We start from the raw sequence: 25,900 nt of genomic DNA on the forward strand, positions 1-25,900 counted from the left end.
CTGAGCAGAGAAAATAAGCGATAAGTACCTCATTTAGCATGAGAGACAGGAAGGCAATTTAAAAGCTGGCCTGACACTGGAGAAGAGCAAATAGATATCATGAACAATGAAATATGGAATAAAAACAGAAAATGTTGCAAATATTCACCAAATCAGATATCATCTGTGGAAATTGAAACTCAGTGGACCCAAAACATTTATTCTGTTTCTCATTCCAAACATGTTGCCTGAACTGCTGAGTGCTACAGTATTTTCTGTGTTTATTTCAGAATTTCAGCATTTGCAGTTTTTAAATTTTTTTTATTTATCAATGAAATGTGGATATGATTTGTGGACTGATGGAGAGATGTCAGAAAATTGTGTTTACAGCAAGCTTCCTAATGTTTTATTGCAAAGCAGCAAGAAAGAGGGGAAGCAGCAGAGAGAACAGAATTACTCATAACAATTAGAGTCATGAAGAAGTCCATGGACTCTTGACTACTTCTGTAGTGTGGGTGGAGCAGAAATTAAAGAAGATACTAATGAAACTAGGGCTTGCTTTACTTCTCAAGGTGATCCTAAATTGTGATGTTTTCATAAAGCCATTCATCAAGATGATGACATTTGTATCTTCTATGAATGTTGAAAAAATTGAGCACAAAATCAGCACAATTTATTAGTAGGGATGTAATATTACAAGGTTATTCTTAATTGTTCTTCTTCCTCCAATCAGCTTCGAGCTGCTGCCTCGTGCCTTTCTTTTAAATTCTAACTGTAACTGGACAATTGAGTTGAGTAAAGCTTGGAAAGCAGCCACCAAGTTTTTTCATTCTCACATCAATTTACTCAACTAAATTTTCAAGCATGGAGGCCTGAGTACTTAGACATCGACCCCAGCTCACTGACAGCTAACAAGGAGTGGCAACACTGGCATATGATTTTCAGGAACTACGTCGAAGACTATGGGGACAAGATATCGAACAAGTACAGGACATTTACAGGCTTTGCGAGCTGTAACGTTTTTGAATACATAGAAGGATGTGAAAATTTTGACTCAGCTATCTCTAAGTTGGACAGTTTATATGTGAAGACTCGCAATGAGGTTTTGGCCAGACATTTACTGGCTCCCAGGCTGTAGAAGCCAGGAGAATCATTAGATGATTTCTTCAGGGAGTTGGAAAAGTTAAAAAGAAATTGTAATTTTTGAGATCATAGTGTGGAATCGAGGCAATGCATGATGCATTCACCTGCCATACGCCAGCATCTCTTAGAAAACAAAACACTGGACTTACAGACTGCTTATAACCAAGCTACTGTGTTAGACTTAACTTGACGCAATAATTATGCGTACATTACCTCAGTGGCTCATACAGCTGCAGTAGTGAACTCTGAACCATCACAGGGATCTGAGAATGATTCTTCAGCAGGGCTGTCTGATAACATTCCAATTTCTCTTGAGAAACTAACTGTGGCTGCCTCTTATAATACAAAATGGAAATGTTTCTTTTGTGGTATCTCTTACCATTCATGGGATAATTGTCCAGCACGTGGGGCTACTTGTTATAGATGTTTCAAGAAGTGATAGTATGCCTGGGTGTGCAAATCCAATGCCTCATCAAGCTCAGAGGTAACAGCAGTCAATTCTCAGGTACTAATGTGCCACAAGGACTTGCTCAAGCTTCAATCTTTGTGACTGTGAATGGTAAAAGGTCAAGTGTCATGCAGCACTGACAGTTATGTTAGCGAGAAAGTCACGCGGGAACTAAAACTGAAGGTTCACCCATCCAGTAAAGACATTACAATGGCTCAGAAAACATTAAACACTAGTTCCCATGAATATGTAGTTGTTGACCTAACTCTTAGTCTTACTAGCCAGTCATACGCTGCCACATGACTTTGTGAACTGAAGGACCAATGTTCTGACTTAATACTTGGCCAGGATTTCCAGCATCAGTATCTGAGTGTGAAATTTGAATAGAGAGGACCCTTGTCTGAGCTAAATATGGATGGTGCTGATCATTATTATACACTGACAGCAGCAAAAATAGAAGAACCATCCCTTTTTCAAAACATATCAATGATCAGATGCCTGGATCTGCTATTTATCCTCTGCCGAAATCCAAATTACATACACTCTGATCAAGGCACCACCTTTGTGTCTAAGGATCTGAAATATTATCTCTCCCAGAAGAGCGTTGCCACAAGTCATACTACTGTAGAGCTCGTCGAAAGAACCAAAGACTTGTTGATCCAAACCAAGGCTTTGGTTCTTTCGACGAGCTCTACAATTTTATTAGCAAAAGACAGGAGCTCTTCACAGGTGGCCGACCAGTCCGGAATGATCCGACCTGGCTAGGGACACAACCCTTTAAGGCCCAGACAGTAGGTGTGGCTAAGCTCTCAGCCAATTGCTGTAAGCACAGTCATTACACTCTAGATACTGTAACTATATACATTGGTGATAGGTCTGTACTATCACAACTACCCATACCACCCAATTGGGAATGGACAGGTAGAGAGGTTCAATGGAATCATATGGAAGGCAGTCCTGCTGGCCCTTAGATCACATAACCTGCCCGAGAAGCATTGGGAACTGGTGCTTCCTGAGGTACAACACTCCCAAAGATGGCTGTTGTCTACAGCAACAAATACTACACCCCCTTCACTGTTTTTGCATTCCAGCACTGCTCATCCCATGGAAATTTACTGCCCTCCTGGCTTAAGACCCCTGGACTCATACTACTAAGAAGGTTTGTGAGGAGTAACAAGAATGAATCACTTGGAGATCAAGTTGAATGCCTTGATAGTAATCCAACATATGCAAACATCAGGTACTTAGATGGATGGAAGTCTACTGTTTCTATTCATGACTTGGCACCTTGTTCAGAAGCCCAGGCCATCTCCACATCTTCTATTGTGGAACAAAAAAATCTGGTAGTACCAATACTGGAGGAGGAGGAAGATATGACATGCCATAGTGTGGAGGATGATGAAACAGTAGCTCCACACGAACAAAGGAGATCTGGTCGTGCACCAAATCCTCCGAATCAATATGGATGGGTGTAGCCCCATAAAAGTGTTGCTTGATAATGCTAGTGGTTTTTTTTAAGGAGAGAAGAATGTAATATTACAAAGTTATTCTTAATTATTCTTTTTCCTCTAATCAGCTTCTAGTTTACTGTACTGTAACTGTACAATTAAGTTGTGTGAAGCAGCCACCAAGTTTTTCATTCTCACAAGTCAGTTCTGAAAAAAGGCTCTCAGTGTGTAAATGAGATCTCAATAAAGGTTCATAAAGAGAATTTAGTAATGTGGCAGTTCAGGAACAGAATTAATTTGTTCCATGGAATAAAATATTCGGTGAAAATGAAGCAGGTTTTTAAAATGGTGCCAAGCAAATACAATAAAGATGTACTTCAGTGTGGTTAATACATATCGAAGGGTTTTTAAAAAGCCATTTATGTAGCAGTTTATTAACTACTTGAATAATATTTAAGGATCATCATTATGGGTGAATTTTGATTTACTTTCACATTTTTCTTGATTTTTTTTTCATGAAACAATGTTTAAAACCATGCATTCATGCATGTTATTTTAGCATTTCTTCCATTTTTGTCAACAAAGGGAAATACAGCCAACTATGTCAAAATCAGTTCTTGGTGTACACCTGAAACATATAGAGTGTCAGATTTGTACAGCAGTCAGTTCAATTAAAAAGCTCTAAAATCGTCACATTGCAAGCTTAGTGGTTCATTGTTGAACCCCAAAGAAATCGCACATTAAACATAAAGTCAGAACCTAAAGGAGTTATATCACATTCAGGGGATAATAAAAAGTCAAAGCACAGCAAGGAAAATTACAATATATTTGTGTTCTTTTAACCAAAATAAGTGATTACCATATATAACAGCATATAGGATCCCCCTTTTTTCCTAAAATACCACCATAAAACCATCCTGGGTCCTATAGGTGAAGGTGACATTTTGGTGCTGTCATTTTGCAAGATGAAGGCAGGAGAAAAGTGTGCAAACTACTCACCTGTGCTTTCAGGAGTCACCACTGCCACTGCACACTAAGAAGGCTTTCTCTCCCAACTTCCCACTCACCAGCTCTCTCTCTCTCTCGCCACACCCCCCCCCCCTCCATTGCTTGCTCTCTCCTACAGTGCTTTGAGGGAAACACTGGGCATCAATGATCAGGCTTTGTTCCCCGAGCATGGCTCCACAAACAGAGTGAATGAAGCATGGGGGAAGGTGGCAGTGAGCAAGCAGCTGCCACTTGCCCGTGACTCATTCAATTTGCTCAGGGACCCATTGCTCGCTCCCTCCCTACTGTCACTCCCTCTCGCCCACAGTGCTTTGAGGGCAGCACTGGGCCTCGATGATCAGGCTCATTGAACAAAATTTGATCAAAGCACTGTGGGCGAGAGGGAGTGACAAGAGAGAGGGAGGGAGGGAGTGAGGGATGGGAGAGAGGAGGTGAGTGACGGGATCTGATAGCAAATTGAATGAGGTAAATACACTAAAAACAAATTTTTTCCTGAAATTTCACACTAAAAATGGGGGGGGGGGGGTGGGGTCCTATATGCCATCAAATATGGTAGTTTTAAATCTAGTATGTTAATACAAATCCAGCATTTTTAATTTCAGCTACATTAGTATCAATTAACCCAGCTTACTGCAGTAAAAGCAAAGAATTTTATTGACAGAAGCAGAAGGAAAAAACTTACTTCCTGTCTCATTTCTTCTTCCTATTCAAAAGTTTAAAAACCGAGTATTGTGTAAACAAATCATATTCCGTACAATTCTTTAATTGATCCCTACATCATTTATTTCCAAAAGAATGCCTTCCTAGCCTGCAGGTAACAGTATATATTTATGAAAATAAACTTGTAGATAACTAAATAAAAATTATTTGAGGATGGATTTGAGATAAATTCTCAGAGGCGGACATCCAATAACATTACAGTAGCAAATTGGGATCAACATCAAAAGGTTCCCTGTCTCAGCCTCTTTCCAAATCTCCAAAGCTTGAAATGATAGAAAAGAAATCCATTCATCTGCATGCATCAACTAAATTTCACATTCCTAACTTCCTACGCTGCATAATTGTATACTGTGGTATATTTAATTATTAAAAAATGAGCAAAAAAAAAACCAGAAACAGGTAAGGAAAATTCACGTCATCAATCTGATACATTTGAAAATTCTCTCATAGAATGGCCTTACTTTTAGTAACTTCATCAGGCCCTCGAGTTGAACCATTAATTCTCGGCGGCTTTCTTGCAGTGCTGACATCCTCTGTTCTAATTCGTCTTTTCTCTGCCTGTGAAGTGTACATCAAGAACTAACTTTTAATCTAGCATGTGTCCATTAACTTCTGAAGGATCTGACAGTATTTTTTTTAAGCAACAAAGTAAACAAGTTTAGATTGTTTTATGTCATTCAAAGAATGCTGGCAGCTAAGATTTTGTATTATCAACAGATTCTTCAAAGTTTATTCTAATGTTTAGGCACATTCTAAAATATGTCAAGATGAAAGTACAATCAATGTTTTGCTCTCACAAGAAAATTAAAAAATTGCATTTTAGTCATAACCAAATTAACCTTGAACCAGGAGCTTAAAGTTTGTCTTTTTTTTCCTTATATTTTCTCAGAGAAACATTGGAACCTTGCAAATAATGTGCCTGCTTATCAAATATTATATTATTGCTTATCAATTCTCTTCATTGTTGGGCTTAGAGAATGAGGATTAAGTGCCAAATGCAGTTAAAGTCCACATTTAATTTGACCATGTTGTACAATATTCTCATTTTCATGTTGTTGGTTGGATTGTAATTGTTCAAGTGTCGTTGAATTAATTTAATCATTAATGATTGTTACTATGTAAAACCCTCCTTGTTGACACTGCTTTCTTTTGGATGAGACATTATGGAACCATTGCAGAAGCTAAATTGCTGCCCACCAGTAGCAGGTTGAGACCATCATCTGGATAATAGTCCTTGTTGGATCCAGATACCTCATTTTACGAATACTCGCTTTACTCAAATTCGCCTTTACAAAGAAACCTAGGTTCGCTATCTGTAAGAAATTTGAATGGGTTTTTGCTTTTATGAAAATACCCTTTAATAGTAGCGAATTAGTCTTCACTTTATGCCATTTTGGTTTATGAAAGGTTTCATAGGAATGGTCTACTTTCATAAAGCGGGGTATACCTTAAACCTTTCTTCTCCTAATCCTTCTATTTCAACAAGGAAAGTTAAAATGCTTGAACTTCTATTCCTGATTTTGTTTATTGAAATCCTATTAAAAAATTAAGTCATCTACTGTTGGTGTTTTTATGGGATGAGGAGTGATTTTGGTGGATTCCCACATGTTCAGGATACCAAGTGAGAATTTCCAGATGACCTTGGTGAGAGTATGGAACTGTCAATTTCAAATGCCCACCGGTTTGTTTCTGCCAGGAAGTTAAGAGTTAAAATCATCTTGATCAATTTGTATATGAATTTATAATCTAGGAAAGGTTGACAGGAGTACAAGAATACTAAGTTTTTAACATCTTTTATAGAAATTACATTTCAACTGAAGCTATTCACTTTTGGGGATTGCTTTTGAAAATTTAGGGGTTGAAGTGGAATGTACTGTATTTGAAAATGGGGAGAGAGCTTACATTTGTGTGATTAACCTATGCTCTTTGAATTGGTACTGGAATTCATCCTGTCTACACATTGTAATAGTTTTGGAGCCATTACTTACTTAATTACATTAGCTGATGCCAACATTTTGAGTGGGTCCAAGTTAAATTTCACTGTTCAAAGTCAGTAGACACCTTATTCTGGATATGGTAGTTATTCTGGAGATTATGAGAGAAGGATTCTATTGTGCTACATTGTGCTATCATACAGAAGATAAAAACTTAACAAAATGTAGTCGGACATGGATGTGGGCGACATAATCTAATGCTTAGTGGAGAAGGAGGATACCAAATTATTGTCACATTGACCAGGAGAAATTCCAAAGGCTTGCTGATGGATTTCATGTTGCGAGGAGTTAAATGGCTCACAAGGTCACTGCATAGATTATTAAATGCCATGTTTTACCAAATCCAGCAACACCTTTGCCCAATGCTCAATACATTATATCCTCTATGCTCACCTGACAGAAAGCCTGTAAGTCAGGACAAGCACCTACAATTCTAGTGTCCACAACATTAGCACACACTTACCATTCTTGTAAGCCTCACTCCCATGGCTCACAATTTTCATATCTCATTGACTTTTCAATCAATACAGCCACATCACCCAAACATATGGTTTGATATTCATAAATACACTTCTCTCTCCTTTGCAGGAAAGAAATGAATCATAATTTTCCTTTTCTAACAGGGATAATATAACTGAAATTCTCGATTAATGACAGGAGGAACATGACTGAAAATGTATTTTCATATCGAAATGGCTTCTTCAACATTTACCTCCCCCAAATAAGTATGTAATCTGTACTTATCCTGCTATCATTTCATCACCCATTAACCCCCTGCATCAACAAAACCCTGCGCATATCTTCTTTCAGATAATCTAGAAACAACCTGAGTTGACAATCTGAAGTTGCAAAAAAAAACAAGATTGGAAATCTGATCATGTGACATCAACTTTTGTTCATTGTGCGTCTCTATTTAGGTTCAATTTCCCTTGAAATTCATGTAAATAATATTTTTGTGCCTTTCAATACTTGTAACATTAAAATACATGGTTCTGCGCAAGTTGTATCAAGGTATGTAGCTTTGACATCAATACTTCATCACTGTTTGTTTGGTGCATGCCCTGACACACTGGGGAAACCATGGTCAGAATGGTAGACAGCTCTTCAGCTCTTTGAAAGGATCCCAAAATATTTTCAAGGTCTTTTAGGGAAAGCTCACTGCGCTCTTTAAAACTACCAGGAGCACAAAATGTTTCCATTATTGAGGTAAAATTAAATTGGATTATTGAAATATTGGCCTCAGTTGGCCTGGAGCACAAAGAGCAACAGAAGAAATGGTCAGAAAGTAAAGCATCTTTTCCGGAAGAGGTCACAGGAGGAGAAAATATCAGGGCAAAGGGGCTTAGTCCCTGACACTCTAATATGAGTAAAACAATCACCACTCTTAACCAAGGTTAGAATTTTCAGACCAAATGTTCACTAAGCTCTGCCGTCTGTTCCTGGCAGTGCTCCCGTTACACACCTGTGCCTGGACCGTGGAGATGAAGGCCATTGAGATCAAGGCAAAAGCTGATGATACATGCAACATATGGCAGCTTTGGAGGGCAGAGTTTTATTCACAATATGATGGAAACTACTCAAAATTAGAAAATCCATCTTTTAAAATTAAATTTAGAGACACAGCACAAGAATAGGCCCTTCCGGCCCATGAGCCAGAGCTGCCCAAATACCTGTATATCCAGCTGACCAACTAACCCTCTCTGTCATTGGAATGTAGGAGAAAACTGTAGCATTCAGGGGAACTTACACAGACATGGGGAGAATGTATAAACTCCTTAACGACAGTGGTGAATTCAAATGCAGGTTGTTCACCTTGTGTGTTACAATATCCACTACACTAACTCTGCTGCCCAATGTTTGTTTCATGACTTCAGGGCATAAGGCAAGATAAGGTTTGTTCTTGAAGATTCAGAAAGCGATGGACTGCACACAAACCACAGAGAAAGTCTAAGTTGTTGAGGTTTATTTATGGATCAGGAGGCTATTGTGTCCATGCTTGCCCAAAGTGGAGTTACTTATTGACCCAAACAACTTTCTGCAAGAAAATTTTTTCAAAGTTCAGATTTATTGTCAGAGAAAATACATGACTTACATACAATCCTGAGATTCTTTTGCCTGCGGGACATGCAGAATTTCTACTCACTGGTAATGGCAAACACTGTACTCAAGAAAAGATACGTGTACAGAAGAGAAAAATGTAAACAAAGAAAGAAATGCCAACTGTCTGGGAAATACAGAGAAAAAAAATTAGTAATAAATAATTTGCAACCTAAGAGTTCTTAAATGAGTTTCTGATTGACTGTTGTTTAGAAGTCTGATGGTGGAGGAGTAACAACTGTGTCTGAACCTGGTGGTATGAGTCTTGTTGCACCAAAACCTCTTTCCTGTTGGCAGCAGTGAGAACAGAGCAAGTCCTGGGTGGTGTGGATCCTTGATGATTGCTGCTGCTCTCTGACTGCAGTGTTCCATTTAGATTTTCTTGATGGGGGGAGAGTTTTGCCTGTGTTGTACAAGGCATTGTCCACTACCTCTTGCAGTGCTTACCACTCAGAGGTATTGGTGCTCCCATACCAGGCAGTGATGCAGCCAGTCCACATTCTACACTGTTCACTACACATCTTGAGAAGTTTTCCAAAGTTTTCAATGTCACAACAAATCTCCGCAAACTTCTGAGGAAATAGTGGCCCTGACGTGCTTTCTTCATGATGACGTACAAGTGACTCCCAGGAATTTAAATTTGATCTCGCCCTCTCAATTTCTGATGCCCCAATAATCACTGTTTTGTACACCTCTGGTTTTCCCCTCTGATAAACCATAATCAGCACCATCGTTTTGGTTACATTGAGTGCAAAGTTGTTGTTAGTATACCATTCAGCCAAGTTTTCAATCTCCCTCCTGTCTGCTGACTCATTGTTCCTTTTTAAACAACCAACTACCATGGAATCATCAACAAATGGTGCTGTTGTTGTACTGAGCCACACAGTCATAGGTGTAAAGAGAGTAGAGCAGTGGGCAAAGTAAACAGCCCTGGGGTGCTCTGATCCTGATGGAGATTATGGAGATGTTCTTATCAATCCTCACTAATTGGAGTTTGAAGGTCAAGATATATAGGATCCATTAAAAAGTAGGGCATTGGGGGACCAGATCTTGGAGGTTGCTGAACACTTTTGAGGGAATGATGATGTTAAATGCCAAACTATAGTCAATAAAAAACATCCTGATGTATGCATCTTTGCTGTCCAGGTTTTCCAGGGCTTTGTGTAGAGCCAGTGAGATGCCATTTGCCGTAGACCTTGTTGGAATTTTGGAGAATGAAGGGAGATTTCTTTGAAACATTTTGAATGTTGAAAGGCATGGACAGAGTAGATGTAGTGAGGTTTTTTTCCGACAGTGGGAGAGTCTAGGACAAGAGGGCACAACTTCAGGATTGAAGAACGTCCTCTTAGAATAAAGATGTGGAGAAATCTCTTTAGCCAGAGAATGGTAAATTTGTGGAATTTATTGCCATATGCTACTGAGGAGACCAAGTCATTGGGTGCATTTAAGGCAGAGATTGATAAGTTTTTGATTTGCCAGGGCATCAAATGTTATGTGGAGAAGGGAGGCAGTGGGGCTGTGGGAAAATGGATCAACTCATGATGAAATGGCGGGGAAGAAAGATGGGCTGAATATCCTATTTCTGCGCCTATGTCTTATGACCTATTGCTGCAGGATCAGTGACCATGGTAGCAGACCAGTGAGGGGCTCTGTGGACGAGGAATACACAGGTGGCAGGCTGTTGGCAACTCAAGGTGAGGAATCCAAGGACGTTGCAGGCTGCTGGTAACTGCAGTCAAAGGATTCACACCAGGCTGCAGACTAGCTAAAGAGGTACCAGATATCGGAAGCAAGATGCGAGAGAGTGCCAAGGTCACTGAAGGGCTCAGAGGTTCAGATCTGGTGGTCGGGTTGCTGATGGTTTGCACTGGAGTCTCTGTGGTTGCAGAGGCTGTGGGAGCACTGGAGGCAAATCCGCAGACACTCGGTGACTCAGGGAGGGACTCTCTTTTGCTGACCGTAAGAGGCACCTGGCAATTTCTGTTAATGGCAAATCTGTCTGCCTTACAGCATACTAAAGTCAATTTTGTGTAATATTTCACTGTTATTTTTTTAACATGAAAATAAAGGAATCTTGAGTTATATTAAAAATGATGGGTTTTGTAATCTGAGCAGTCATTTACAAAGCAGTTCTGGCTCTGTTTAGCAAATGGCATAATATAATGAGTAGCTCCTCACTGAATCAGAAAAGGGCCATGCATTGAAGAAATGGTCCTGACAGATCCTTTGAAAATGTGGCCTCTGGCTGTTGGGCTTTGCTTTCTCCCCTTCCTCTTCCACTGTGACTTTCTTCTGTGTATTTCCTGTTCCTTCTCTGTCATGCTACATGTTGGTATCTCCAGCTGGTATAAATGTTCACTAAAGCATTCATAATCTGAGGGTAAATGGATACTGTGCAAGCCTTACTCATTACAAATTTCTTGTGCTCCAGCAACCTAACCCCACCCTTAACCTAACCCTCTCCCCGCTTGATTAGCCTAATTATTACAAACACGAAAGCGATCTGGAAACCAGAAGAATCGCACAAGTCAACACGTAAAAATCGATGAACAATGAAGCACAAGTAAATAGAATGAAACATGAAGGTCAGCAGATGCAGTGATTGAAGTAAAAACACAATCATGGAGAAACTCAGTGGGTTAAACAGTGTATTTGATACGGCAAAGATAAAGATAAAGAGGCTTTCATCGAGATATGAGCAAAATGTAGGCAGGCGCATGAATAAAATGGTGGGGGAGGAGCATAGGCCCCCGGGCAAGAGGAAATAGGTAGATAAGGGAGGGAGAGCACAGAGAAAACAGGCGGAGAGGGGATAGTTCTGTGAATGCAGAGGGAAGGGAGTGCAAAGGTGCAGGAAAGGAGACAGAGGGGTGGGGAGAGAGGAAAAATGGGGAATGGGCCAGCAGAAACTGGAGAAGATGATGTTAATGCCATCCAGTTGGAGAGTTCCCAGATGGAATACTAGGTGTTTTTCCTCCAATTTATGGGTGCCCTGTTTTGGCTGTGCATGAGGCTATGGACAGACTTTCAGTATTGGGTGGGTCTCAGGATTGAAAGTCCAATTCCCTGAACTAGACCACCTCATTTTCATTAATGATATCCAATCTCTCTGCACCTCCATCCTCCATACAGAAGGTCTCAAAGCCCTTCGTTTCTTTCTTAACAACAAACCAAACCATTCCCCACCACCACCACCATTCTGTGCCTGGCAAAACTTGTTCTCACCCTCAATAAATTTTCCTTTTACTCATCCTATTTTCTCCAAGTCAAAGGAATACCCATGCAGGAGTACCTGCATCGGTCCCAGCTATGCCTGCCTTTTTGGGGCTTTGTGGAGCAATCCATGCTACAAGGCTCCTCAACTCTTCCTCAGCTACACTAATGATGATATTTGTGCTGCCTCATGCACCCATAATGAGCTTGTCAACTTTATTCACTTTGTTGCTAATCTCTACCCCAACCTCAGATTCACTTGGTCCATCTGCGGCAACCTTTCTCTTGATCTCTCTCTGTCTTGGAAGACAAACCTTCTACAGATATTTTCTGCAAACGTATCAACTCCCACAATTACTGCAACTGTACTTCTTCACAACCAGTCCTCTGTAAGGATTCAATTCCTCTGTCTCTGTTATATCTGCTCCCAAGATGAGGTCATCAATTCCAGATCATTCGAGATGTCCTCTTTCTTTAAAAAAATGTGGCTTCCCCTCTACCACCATTAACTCAGCCCTTAACCACAGCTCCTCATTTAACCCACATCAGCCCTGGCCCCACTGCCCCGAGACAGAACAAGAACAGGATTTCCCTTGGCCTTACCTACCACTCCACCAGCCTCTGCATCCAACATATTATCCTCTAAAGTTTCCATCACCGACAACCTGATCCCACCACCTTCCCCTCTCTGCCATCTGTAGGGACCACTCCCTCTGTGACTCCCTCATCTACTCATCATTTTCCACTAATTGTCCCCCCCTGGTACCTTCCCCTGTGACCGCAGGAAGTGCTACACCCACGCACCACACCTCCTCCTTTACCACCATTTTATACCCTAAAAAGCCCTTCCAATTGAAGCAACGCTCCACTTATGAAACTTCGGGAGCCATCTACTGTATCTGGTGCTTCCCTTGTGGCCTTCTTGACATCGGAGAGATTGGATGCAGATGAGGAAATTGCTTCGCTGAGCACCTTCTCACTGTCTGCATCAATGACAAGGATCTCCCAGCTGCAGGAAACAAAGTTGTGATTGTTGAAGATTTTAACTTTCTACATATTGACTGGGACTCCCATACTGTAAAAGGGCTGAATGGCTTGGAGTTTGTCAAATGTGTTCAGGAAAGTTTTCTCAATCAATATACAGAGGTACCAACTAGAGAGAGTGCTGTACTGGATCTCCTATTAGGGAATGAGACAGGACATGGGAAACATTTTGGGTCCACTGATCATAATGCCATTAGTTTTATTAATGATGGAGAAGGATAGGTCTGGTCCTTGGGGTGAGATTCTAAATTGAAGAAAGGGCAATTTTGAGTAAATGAGAAAGGATCAAAACACCTAGATTGGGATAAATTATTTTCTGTCAAGGATGTCTTTGGTAAGTGGAAGGCCTTCAAAGGTGAAATTTTGAGAGAACATTTTGCAAGTTCCTGATTGGAGTAAAGTCAAAGTAAACATTGGAGATCTGGTTCGGAAGAAGAGAGGTGTATAGCAGGTATAGGAAAGATGGAGCAAATGAGGTACTTCAGGAGCATAAAAAAATCGCAAAGTGAAAGCTCATGAAAGAAATCAGGAAGGCTAAAAGACACAAGATTGCTTTGGCAGACAATGTGAAAAAAAAATCCTGTTTTTTACATTAAGAGCAAAAGGCTAGTAAGAGACAAAATTTGTCCTCTTGAATATCAGAGTGGTCGGTTAAGCATGGAGCAAGATGAGATGGGGAAGATTTTTAGCATTAGCATTTACTCAGGAAACTGGCACAGAATCCAGGAAAGGAAGCAGTGAGGTCATGGAACTTGCATGTCGGTGTATAAGATGACTGCATAAGACAACACTCAGAATTTGCACTTAAAATTTAGGAGTTGTACTCGCTGTATAAAACAACCTCAAGTCTGGCACAACTACCCCAATGGTGCTTTACCAGCCATCCCACTGACTAGTAGAGTGATGCTGTTACAATATTTTAAAAGCAAATTACCTAGTAAAGATTTAAATTTTATAAGCATTATTTTAAAATAAACTACTGTTGGCTCCATTATCAAGCTGTTTAAAGCCTGTACAGAGCAAATGGCAATCAGGCTGAACAGATGGAGTCGTGGGGGAGCGCTGAGACTTTGCTGGCTGTATGCTGTTAGCTTTGTTTGCTGTGCTGTTATTTTTAAGGTATGCTTGACAATTTTATAATACACTTTTATTGTTTTAATAAAAATGCAAGTTTGAAAAGAAAAATATTTAGTGGTTGGACTGTAGAAGTTATGTAAGTGTTTTATGCTGTTCTCCATTGAAATGGGAATGCTCTGAACTATAGGATATTAAGATTGTAATTTTAAAATTTGGAGTGACATTTTCAAGTTTCAATACCATCTTATACAGCAACATATACAGTATACAGATTAAAGAGGTGAATGTGCTTGCTGTGTTAAAGCAAATAAAGGAGGATAAATCCCCCGGACCTGACAAGTTATTCCCTCATATCTTGAGGGAGACTAGTGTAGAAATTACAGGGGCCCTGGCAGAAATATTTAAAATGTCCTTAGCCATGGGTGAAGTGCCGTAGGATTGGATGGTAGCTCATATTGTTCCATTGTTTAAAAAAGGTTCCAAATTAACACAGGAAATTATAGGCTGGTAATCCTTACGTCAGTAGTGAGTAAATTATTGGAAGGTGTTCTAAGAGATCGGATGTACAAGAATTTGGATATCTAGGGACTGATTCGGGAAAGTCAACATGGATTTGTGCATGGCAGGTCATGGAGTTTTTAAAGGTGATTACCAGGAAAGTTAATGAAGGAAGGGCTGTAGATGCTGTCAACATAGACTTTAATAAAGCCTATGACAAGGCCCCAGATGGGAGGTTAGTTAAGAAGGTTCAGACGCTCGATATTTACTCTGACATAGTAAATTGGATTTGACATTGGCTATACAGGAGAAGTCAGAGAGTAGTGGGTGGATGATTGCTTCTCAAACTGAAGGCCTGTGATTAGTGGTGTGCCTCAGGGATCAGTGCTGGGACCATTGTTGTTTGTCTTCTATATCAATGATCTGGATGATAATGTGGTAAATTGTATCAGCAAGTTTGCATATGACACTAAGATTGTAGGTGTTCTGAACAGCAAAGATTTTTAGCTTGCAGAAGGATCTAGACCAGCTGAGAAAATGGGCTGAAAATGGCAGATGGAATTTAATTCAGGCAAGTGAGAACTATTTCATTTTGGAAGGACAAACCAAGGGAGGACATGCAAGTAAATGGTAGGGCACTGAGGAGTGTGGTAGAACAGAGGGATCTGGGAATACAGATACATAATTCCCTGAAAGTGGTTTCACAGGTAGATTGGCCTTCATAAATCAAAGTATTGAGTATAGGTGTTGGGACATTATGGCAAAGTGGTACAGGACATTGGTGAGTCCAAATTTGGAATATTGTGTGCAGTTCTGGTCACCTAACTACAGGAAAGATTTCAATAAGATAGAAAGAGGGCAGAGAAGATTTACTAGGATGCCACCCATTTTTCAGGAACAAAGTTACAAGGAAAGGTTAAACAGGTTTGGATTTTATTTGTTGGAGCATAGAAAAATGAGGGGAAATTTGATAGTGGTGAACAAAATTATGAGGGGTACAGACTGAGTAAATGCAACTAGGCTTTTCCCACTGAGGTTAGGTGAGATACAAACCAGAGGACATGGGTTAAGGGTGAAAGTTTTGGGGGAAATTCACAGAGTGGTGGGAGTGTGGAACATTGAAGAAGAATTTGGATAGGTACATGGATAGGAGGAGCATGGAGGGCTATGGACTGGGTGCAGGTCAGTGAGACTAGGCAAAAAAAAAAGGTTTGGCACAGACTAGAAGAGCCAAAGAGGCCTGTTTCTGTGCTGCCATATTCTATGTTTCTCTGTTTCCACAATGGTCAATTTTTAGCCAATAAAAAAACCTTATGCTGAAACACTTCCTTAGCCATATATATATATACACACACAAATTTTCTTCCCCTAAATAGTTCAACCATCTCCAGATCTCATTTCTATGGTGGACCACCTCATTCATTGATCTTAACTGGTTTTAAACAAAACTGGTACAAGAAATGATATTTATATTCACATTTCCCTAAAAACAATGTTTTTGTAACATATCTTTTCATTTAAGAATAGAAGAGCCCTGTCTGATTTATGTTTGTCAAAAACATGATAAGGTATTTGCTGAGTCAAATCTGTTGTATGTGTTCCAAATTATATTTTGGATGGCTGAAAACAAATGACATATTTTGATCATTTTTTTGTTCGAATAACATATTTTAATTAGTTTATCCCATCCTCGCATCTTCCTATTCATTCAGGTTCCTTACCATTCGGCGTGGGCAATCATGTCTCTCCATCCGTCATGATCTCTGACCCTCTGAATTGTAGTTGTTCCTTCCTGTCCTCCTTCAGTGAAGGCTCCATCTTTGAGTTGAGACCGTAGTCGATGTTAAGTTCATGATTATACAAGGGAAAAATACTGAAGTGGTTTCCTATTGCCTTCTTCAGTTGTGGTGTCCATACTGAATGGGTTACACTGGCCACTGATCAGCAAATTCATCTTCATAGTGTCTTTAGCTTTACAACCATAAACTCCAATTTGCAGAATCTGCATGTAAAACCCATCCACCATCTGCAATCCATGGCTTCACGTGACTTTGATTGGAGGTCACTTTGCCCTTGGATATCCCGTAGACTATCAGTCAGAAGGAGTGCTTTACACCTCCTTTTGCTGAGCAAATGCACAGCACTACCAATACACCTAATCTTCCTATATTACACACTATTTCATCAACTACTTGCTCCGTTACCTCCTTTCAGCATCCACATTTTGCATCCTTGCCTTCTCCACCAGGAGGAGTATGAGAAACAGCCGTAATGATCTTTTCAAGTATTCTGCCTCAACTACAAAATAATCTGTCACCTTGGCAGTCTAATCTAAATCCTGAATCTAACTGGCCTATTGCATATGATCATTAGCCCAACAGTGTTCTGTCCTATAAAGGTACTGAAATACTGATGGTAATATTTCACATGAAAATTAATATTTTAACTTGCTTTAATAACCCTCGAAATTCCAAATAGTTTATCTATTTAATAAGTGGCATCATATTTTCTTATTAGAAAATGCTGATTTTTAATTATCCCTTCTGGAACATGAAACTCACTAGTCATATCAAGTTTATTGGCATCTTACTGCACAAATACAACCCGTCGAAGCAGTGTTCTCCAGTCCTCGGTGCAAGACATGCAGACACACAACTAGATATAACATGCAACCAGACATGACAACACACACACACACACACACACACACACACACACACACACATAGACAATCAATCAATACCTATGCAGGACAAGTAGTTCATCTATATAAAGAAATATTGCTTTGTTCATATTGGAGTCTCGGATGGTTAGTGTGAGCAGTTCCTTTGGTTGTTCAGCATTCTCACTGCCCGAGGGAAGATGCTGTTCCTCAGGCTGGTGGTACTGGCTCTGATACTCCTGTATCTCTTCCCCAACCGTAGCAGCTGAATGATGCTCTGTGGAAAGGGTCTTCAATGATTTTATGCACCCTATTCAGAAAGTTATCCCAGTTGATCATGTTGATGGGAGGTGGGAGGGGGAGGTGAGGGAGACTCCCATGATCCTCTCTGCCATTCTCATGGTCCTATGGATTTACCTACGATCCATTTCTCTGCAGCAACCATGCAACCAGCCAGGATGCTCTCGATAGAGCTGGAGAAAGTTGACATAATGGTGACCCGTAGCCTTGCTCGCTTCAGTCTTCTTAGGAATGGCAGTGACACCTTCCTGACAACTCCATAAATATTACTAATTCCAAGGGTTATTTCAGATGCATTGTGAGAGCAAAAATTCTGAATACTAACACATCCTGTCAATTATCAGCAGAAACTAATAACCATTATTTTTATTTTTATATTAGCTGACTTTTAAGAAACTTGCCTGTCACCAACATAAAATGTATTGATGATACTTAGGAGGTGGTGGAGGGGGTTGGGGTGGGTGGGGAATGATTCTGGCAGTTATCCAAATAATTGGTGGAATAAAAAATCATAAAGTGCAAACATTATTTAATTTACACTCCATCCCAAGAAGGAGTCTCTATATTGGGTGCCACTTAAAATCAAACTGGTGATTCTTATCGGTGATTCAACAGATTCTGAACCACAACTGTAACAGTGCTGGATATTAAATGGAAATGAGGCATTTTTCTGAAGGGATAATTCAAGGATGAGTCATAGCAAACATTGTTTGAAGCTTTGTCTTTATGAAGAATGTGCAAAAAACATAAGTAATAACATATAAATAGATACTCTTGTCTGGTTTTCCAGCACAACAAACTTTTTTTTCCCACCAGGCCTTTCTTTGTAAGCAATTGTGTTGTGAATAGTACTTGTTCTTTGCTATTTCTATGTGAAATGATTTCAGGCAGTTTCAATGTGATGCTTGCTAACCATTGCCTATCCATTGTCCCTTTTCACACCCTTCAATATAATTCCCAATCTTCCAAAGCCATTCTGCCCCTCATAGCTTCACAATTTATACCTGAGCCCCAAAACACATAAATTCAACTGAATTGAGAAGTGATGGAAAGAAATAACTGACACTGTATTAAAAGATGTTCCAATGAGATGGAGATGGAACTCTCATATATCAAAGGAAGGAAAATATTACTTTGTTAAATCAGCAAGTACTTAAATCCCTACATAATAACAGGCAGTATTTTCCAAGAATAATTGGCTAGAAATCCCTCCATGCTGGGAAAGGCACACAAAGCATATGAAGTACTAAGGGGCAATATGTTTTGTCCAAGTGGCCACATGCCAGAGTTCCAGCAAAAAAGTGTTGCCAATCATGTGCTCAAAATCTGACAAAATTATTTGTCAGATAAGTGTACCGAAAGAGTGCTAATGATACTCCTGACCACTAGAGGGAGTCAGAGACTAGTTTTTTTTAAAAAACAGCTTGGGAATTCAAGATGGATGCCTCCATACGACCACTCGTATGTGTACTTTAGCTAATAAAGTATAGTTGTTTTAAAAGAACCCAAGTTTCTTTATTACAATAAAGAAATAAAGAAACTTATTACAATGTTTCTTCACATCTCTGCTTGGTCTTCAAAGGAGATATTAAGAGCTTCATGTTAGGGTAACAAGAGGCATGTCTCTTGTGGGTCACAGAAAGGGGTAGGGAGGTAGCTTCAGGTTCAGATTGTGGGAGACACACACACCCACCACCCCCCCACCCCGTATCTGGGACCTATGGTGGACAAGTGTATTTTCTGGCTGCTTGAGACTTACTCTTGTTTGAATATATCAACTTTAAAGTACTTTACTTTATTTTCAGTCACATTCTTTGAAAACATTTAACCATTGCTGCATCTTCAGGTTACAATCCCTCCACGGAAATGCCCAAAAGATGAGCAATAACGTTATAGATAATTAACACCAGCTGCTCTCCCAAGACCCCAAACCCCCCAAGTTTACAGATAAAGCCATTGACCCGACAACTCTTACTAAGCAAGGATAAGGAGACACTTACAGGAGATAAAGGATAAGAGAGTCACCTCAACAGCAAGTGGCATCAACTAATTCTGGATGATGCCATTTAATTCAAACACAATTCAAACATTATTCAAACTTCAGCTATGAGCAAAGCACAGGCTGAATATTTGCTCTCATCTCACCAAAGGTTTATGTGTTACTTCAGAGAACATTTACTTTTTACTATTTTAAACTTACATATATTTTACTTATTACTGACTTTTATTTTAACTTTTAAAATTTATTTCCCTCAATCGTTTTTCTGGTTGCTTGAGGCTGTTGGTTGCTTGAATTCCATATAATCGTGGTTTTATTATATTTATATTCATACGACTGATCAGCAACCTCCATCCAAAATAGCACTTTCTGTCATTTATGTCCAAGTCAATTTTGTATCTAACTTACCATGGATCCTATGAAACTTAATCTTCTGGACCTGCCTATCATGAAGGATCTTGACAAATACCACATAGACAACAGCTACTAACCTTCCCTCATCAAACATCTTTGTCATGTCCTTCAATCAAATTTGCAAGACAGGACCTACCTCAAACAAAGCCATGTTGACAATCCCCAATACGTCCATGCTTTACTAATGCAAGTACTTGGGAAGGAAGGAACTGTTCAAAGGTGACTGGCTCCATTTGAACCGTGATGGGACCTGGATCCTGGTGAATTGCATAACTAGGACCATGGACAGGGCTTCAAACTAAATAGTAGGGGGTAAGTTCAAAAAATTGCAGAGGGATGGATATTGTAAAATCAAAAGTTAAAAAAGGATAAAGAGAGAGTAGAGGGGATAAAAGTCAAGCACAAAAGGGGCAAAGATGACCAGATATTAAAAGGACAATGGGTATAATGGCAAATTATTTAATACCTGCAATGTTTGAAAAAAGGTCAGTGAACTTGTGATTCAAATCAGTGCAAAGAGGTATGATTTAGTGGGCATTACAGAAACGAGGAGGAGAGAATTGTGAATTAAATATCCAATGATATCAGCTAATAAGCAAAGACAGACAGGAAGATAAGGAGGTGGGGTAGCGATCCTTGTTAAAGATGAGATCAGGGCAATAGTGAGAGATGATGTAAGATCTCATGAGCAAAATGGTATATCCATTTGGGAAGAGATTAGGAATAGTAAAGGGGAAAAATAATCACTCATGGGAGTTATGTACAGGCCACCTCATAATGACATGACAGTTGCATAGGCAATCAACCAAGAAATATCAGAGGCATGCAAGGATGAAGCAGCAGTTATCGTGGGGGACTTTAACATGCACATAGATTGGATGAATCAAGTTGGTCAAAGCAACTTTGAGGACAACTTCATAGAAGGCATACGTGATGTCTTTCTTGAACAGCATGTTACTGAACCTACAAGTGAACATGCTGCCTTGGATCTAGTCCTGTGCAATGAGATAGGTAAAATTAGCAAACTGTTAGAAAGAGTGATCACAGTATGATTCAGCTTATCATACAAATGGAGGGCACAATAGTTTGGTCTAAAACCAGTGTGTTATGCCTGAACAAGGGAAACTACAAGGAGATGAGGTAATTGCTGATTGCCTTTCAAGATGTTAACAGAGTTGGGATCCGTACACTAAAATAATGAAATTAAAATTATGATTTTATTGATTTATTTTTCCTGATCAGTGAAGTTTTCCCTCAAGGCATAATAATTTCATGATGTTTTTGAGGTCTCTGAGTGTCGACTGATGCAATTGGAATTAATTATTTGTAATAATTTTATAATGAAATATCATATATTTTAGTTTTGGGATTAGATTAATTTAGGGGGAGGGTGGGTTAGTTTTTTATTGTATTTGTTTTTTTTTCTTTTTCTTTTAGTTTTTAGATCTTAGATTTTAGTTTTTGTTTTTTATCTATAGTTTTATCATATAATTGTTAACATTCTAATACGTTACTATGGCATATTATTGTTAATTTCTTGATATTATACATATTGAATAAATAAAATATTCAAAAAAGAGATGAGGGAGGAGTTGGCTATGGTAGACTGGGAATGCTGGCTATATGGAGGGACAATGGTTGAATTTCAGAGATTTTTCATGGTACTCAACAAAAGTTTATTTCAGTTAAAATCAAGAACAGTAAGAGTGGGACAATCAGCCTTGGATAAGTAAGGACGTTGAGGTAGGCATTAAAATAAAAGTTCATGCATACAAAATTGCCAAGAGCATTGGGAAACTAGAAGACTGGGAAAACTTTAAGAAGCAACAAAGAACCACAAAGCGAACAATAAAGAGAGGGAAGGTAGACTATGAGAAAAGATTAGCACAAAATAGAAAAAAAAACAGACAGTAAAAGGTTTTATAATTATATAAAGCACAAAAGGGTGGATAAAGTGAAGGTTGGTCCCTTGTTAGATGAGAAGGAGGAATTGACATTGGGTAAAGAGGAAATGGCTGATGCTTTGAATAAGTATTTTGTGTCAGAATTCACAGTGGAGGACACGTCAAACATGTCAAAGACAGATGTTATGGATGTGATGGGAAGTGAGGACCTGAATGTAATAGCTATCACTAAAGAGGTTGTACTCAGAAAACTTGAGGGTTTAAAGATAGATAAATCCCCTGGTCCTGATGGAATACATCCCAGGGTACTGAAAGAAATGGCATAACTTATATTCAAGGATTTGGTGATAATTTACCAAAATTCTCTGGACTCTGAAAAGGTCCTGGTGGATTGGAAGATGGTGAATATCACAGCACTATTCAAACAAAGATATAGGAAAAAGGGAAGGAACTCTAGGCCAATTAATTTTACATTTGTAGTTGAAAAAAAGCCGCATCTGAAGCTAAATTGATTCATCAGGTAGACGCAGCAAGGATTCAGCAAAGGGAGGTCCCATTTGACATATTTTCTGGAGTTTTTTGAGGATATTATGACTGCAGTAGATAGAGGGGATCAGGTGGATATTATTTACCTTGATTTCCAGAAGGCATTTGAAAACATGCTGCATAAAAGATTTATACAGAAGTTAAGGATACAAGGAGTTGGGAGGGTTTTATTAGCATGGATAGAGGATTGGTTAACCAATATAAGGTAGAGAGTTGGAATACAATAATGTTTTTCTGGTTGGCAATAGGTGGTGAGGGGAATGCTGGAAGGGTCGGTGTTGGACCCGTAACTATTTATGACATGCATAATCGATCTAGAAAAGGGGACAGAGTGTAGCGTATCAAAGTTTGCAGATGAGACTAAATTGAGTGGAAAAGCAAATTGTGCAGAGGATAGGGAAATTCTGCAGAGAGATATATAGATAGGTTAAGTGAGTAGGCAAGGGCCTGGCAGATGGAATACAATGTTGGCAAATGTGATGTTATCCACTTTGGAAGGATAAATGGAAAATCAGAATATTATTTAAATGGTTAGCGATTGCAGCATACTGCCATTCAGAAGGACTTAGGAGTGCTTGTGCACAAATCTCAAAAGGTTGCCTTGCAGAGGTAGCAGACTATCAAGAAGCCAAATGGAATGTTGGCCTTCATTGCTAGAGGGATTGAATTTAAGAGCAGAGAAGTAATGTGGCAATTGTACAAGGTAATGGTGAGATTGCATTTGGATGACTACATGCCGTTCTGGTCTCCATACTTGAGGAAGGATGTACTGGCTTTGGAGGCTGTGCAGAGATGGTTTACCAGGTTGATTCCAAATGTGAAAGGGTTAGCCTATGAGGAGAGATTGAGCCATCTTGGACTGTACTCACTGGAATTTAGAAGAATGAGAGGGGATCTTTTAGAAACATAAAATTATGAAAGGCATGGATAAGATAGAGGTAGTCAAATTGTTTATATTGGTAGGGGAGACCAAACTAAGGGACAACATCAAGATTCAGGGTAGTATATTTAGGACAGGGATGAAGAATAACCATTTTTAACAGAGATGGTGAATCTGTGGAATTCGCTACCCACTGAAGTATTTAAGACAAGGTTGCATTGATTTTTACATAGTAAGGGAACTAATGGATATGAGGAAAAGGCACTTAGGTGGACATAAGCCTGTCATCAGATCAATCATGACCAAATTGAATGGCGGTGCAGGGTTGATGGGCCAGATGGCCTACTCCTGTTCCTCATGTTCTTATATAAATCCTGACCCTTCCCAATTATTTCACTATCAATCATACAAGGATCACCAGCCTACAATTTTCTGTTGTCCTTTTAAAAAAAATAAAATTAGACATCTTGCAGTCCTCCAGTATTTTGCTTGTGGCTTCATCTCCTCCCTGGCCTCTTTCACTATCTTGGAATAGACTTCCCTAGCTTAATGTCCTTTTTAAAGAGATCCAAAACTTCTTCCTGATGTTGACATACTCTTGAATATCAATATTACCCACTCCCCATTCTCATTGTCATCCATGTCATTGATGAACACCATGCAACATACTATTCAGGTCCTTTCGCATTAGCTCTGGGTCCACACACATTTTCCCTCATTTGTCCTTGAGAGGATCTCCCTTTTTCCAAGCTACCCTCTTGCTCCTCATATCAAATGCCTTTATATTCTTCTCAGTCAAGAACAAGTTATTTCATGGCATTTTTAACCCTCCAAATTCCTTGTTTATGCCCTTTCATGCTTCTTTTAGACTTCTCAGAGGCCTTGCCCGAGTTCAGCTCCAACAACCTGGCATAGGCTTCTTTTTACTTATCGACTAAATTTACAGTATCTCTTTTCCCAATGATAAAATGCTCTGCAGATAAAATAGTTTGGTTCAATGCAGCTGATATACTTGCACCACAGTGGTGAAAATGTCACCCATGAATCGTACGTCATAAAGAAGTCAAATGTACAACGTGAGTTGCTTGTTTTGAATTTTTTTGCTAATTTTTTAATTTACTCTTCATGTTCATTATACTCAAAGTTACAGTTCATTATACATTAATCTTTGTTACAATCAATTTTGTAACATCAACTTTTTGTTAGGCAATGGATTGATGCTTGTCGTAATTTTGGCGGGTTTAAATCCATCTGTTCAATTTAACTGATTTCGGAAACAATCTGTTTTTTTATGTTAGATCTGCAAAAAGATTTCTTCCACATTTTTATATTTTAATGAATTAATCTATTCACACAATTTTCTGTAAATGTAATTTTCAGGCTTTAAATTTTCTACACTTAATTATAGATTCATAGAGCTGTACCTCACAGGAACAGACCCTTTAGCCCTCTAATGTCCATGTCGACCTTTCTTCCCCATCTACCTACATTTGCCTTCACTAGGTTTGTGTCTGTCTGAAGATTTCTCAATTGTATTTATTGTTTGCAACTCCACCTCCTCCTTAGGTTACAAGATCTAGATATTAACCATACTCTGTGTACAAAAATTGCTCTTCAAGTCCCCTTTAAAGTATTCCTTCCCATCCTCAACTTTGTTTAAAATTAATTTTGAATTCAAATGCAATGACAAAGTGATCAAAAGAAACACTTAGGAGTAATGGATGGTTCAAACAGTACAAGCACAAGCAACTGTCATTTTGACAAACTTGATTCAATAATTGAATTTCTCATACAAATGGAGCGTGCAATAGCTTGATCTCAAACTAGTGTATCATGCTTAAATAAGGGAGAATAAAATGGCTTGAGGGAGAAGGTAACTAGCAAAGACTGGAACACCGGCAAGACGACGGTGGGACAGATAAGGAACATTGAGTATAATCTGGATAAAAGCAAAGACAGCAAGGGTGTGGAGAGCCAGCACTGGATAACTAAGGAAATAAAGGAGAGTTCACAGATACAAAAGAGTTGAAGAGGAAAAGTTTTTCCCACAGAATGGTGAATCTGTGAAATTCTCCGCCCAAGGAAGCAGTAAAGGCTGCCTCATTAAATATCTGTAAGACATAGTTAGATAGATTTTAACGTGGTAGGGGAATGAAGGGTTATGCGTAAAAGACAGGTAGGTAGAGCTGATTCAATGATCAGATCAGCCCAGAATTTATTGAATGGCAGTGCATGTTCAATAGGCTGAATGGCCTATCCCTGCTTCTCTTTCTTATGTTCTTATTAATTGCAGAAAGAAGAGTACAAACAAAATAAGCTCATTTGGTACTGAATTAGTTTGTTCTCAAGTCAAGTCACCTTTACTTTATCGTTCATACCACGCTTGCATGGTAGGATGAGATAGTGTTTCTCCAGCACCACAGAACATATTTACATAGATTGAAGTTACAAAAGCAATTAACACATCAAAATATTAAGGTATCAAGATGTATACACTGAAAGTCCAGTTGTACTGGGAGTTCAGGA

At 39.2% G+C, this 25,900-nt stretch overlaps 1 protein-coding gene across 21 annotated transcripts in view; it reads right to left on the reverse strand.

The window, feature by feature from the left end:
* Window positions 1–25,900, reverse strand: part of dtna (dystrobrevin, alpha) — a 438,543-nt gene that overhangs the window by 53,399 nt on the left and 359,244 nt on the right. For 15 of the 21 annotated variants that reach the window (XM_069921569.1, XM_069921565.1, XM_069921564.1 and 12 more), the window contains 2 exons: window positions 5,208–5,304; window positions 4,709–4,729 (listed from right to left, as the gene is read on the reverse strand). In XM_069921569.1, coding sequence (XP_069777670.1) covers window positions 4,709–4,729; window positions 5,208–5,304 — 118 coding nt within the window. The remainder of the gene's footprint in view (window positions 1–4,708; window positions 4,730–5,207; window positions 5,305–25,900) is intronic. The other 6 variants (XM_069921575.1, XM_069921572.1, XM_069921580.1 and 3 more) reach the window with 1 other exon arrangement.

This window comes from Narcine bancroftii, chromosome 2 (assembly GCF_036971445.1).
Source record: "Narcine bancroftii isolate sNarBan1 chromosome 2, sNarBan1.hap1, whole genome shotgun sequence".
Classification (NCBI taxonomy): domain Eukaryota; kingdom Metazoa; phylum Chordata; class Chondrichthyes; order Torpediniformes; family Narcinidae; genus Narcine; species Narcine bancroftii.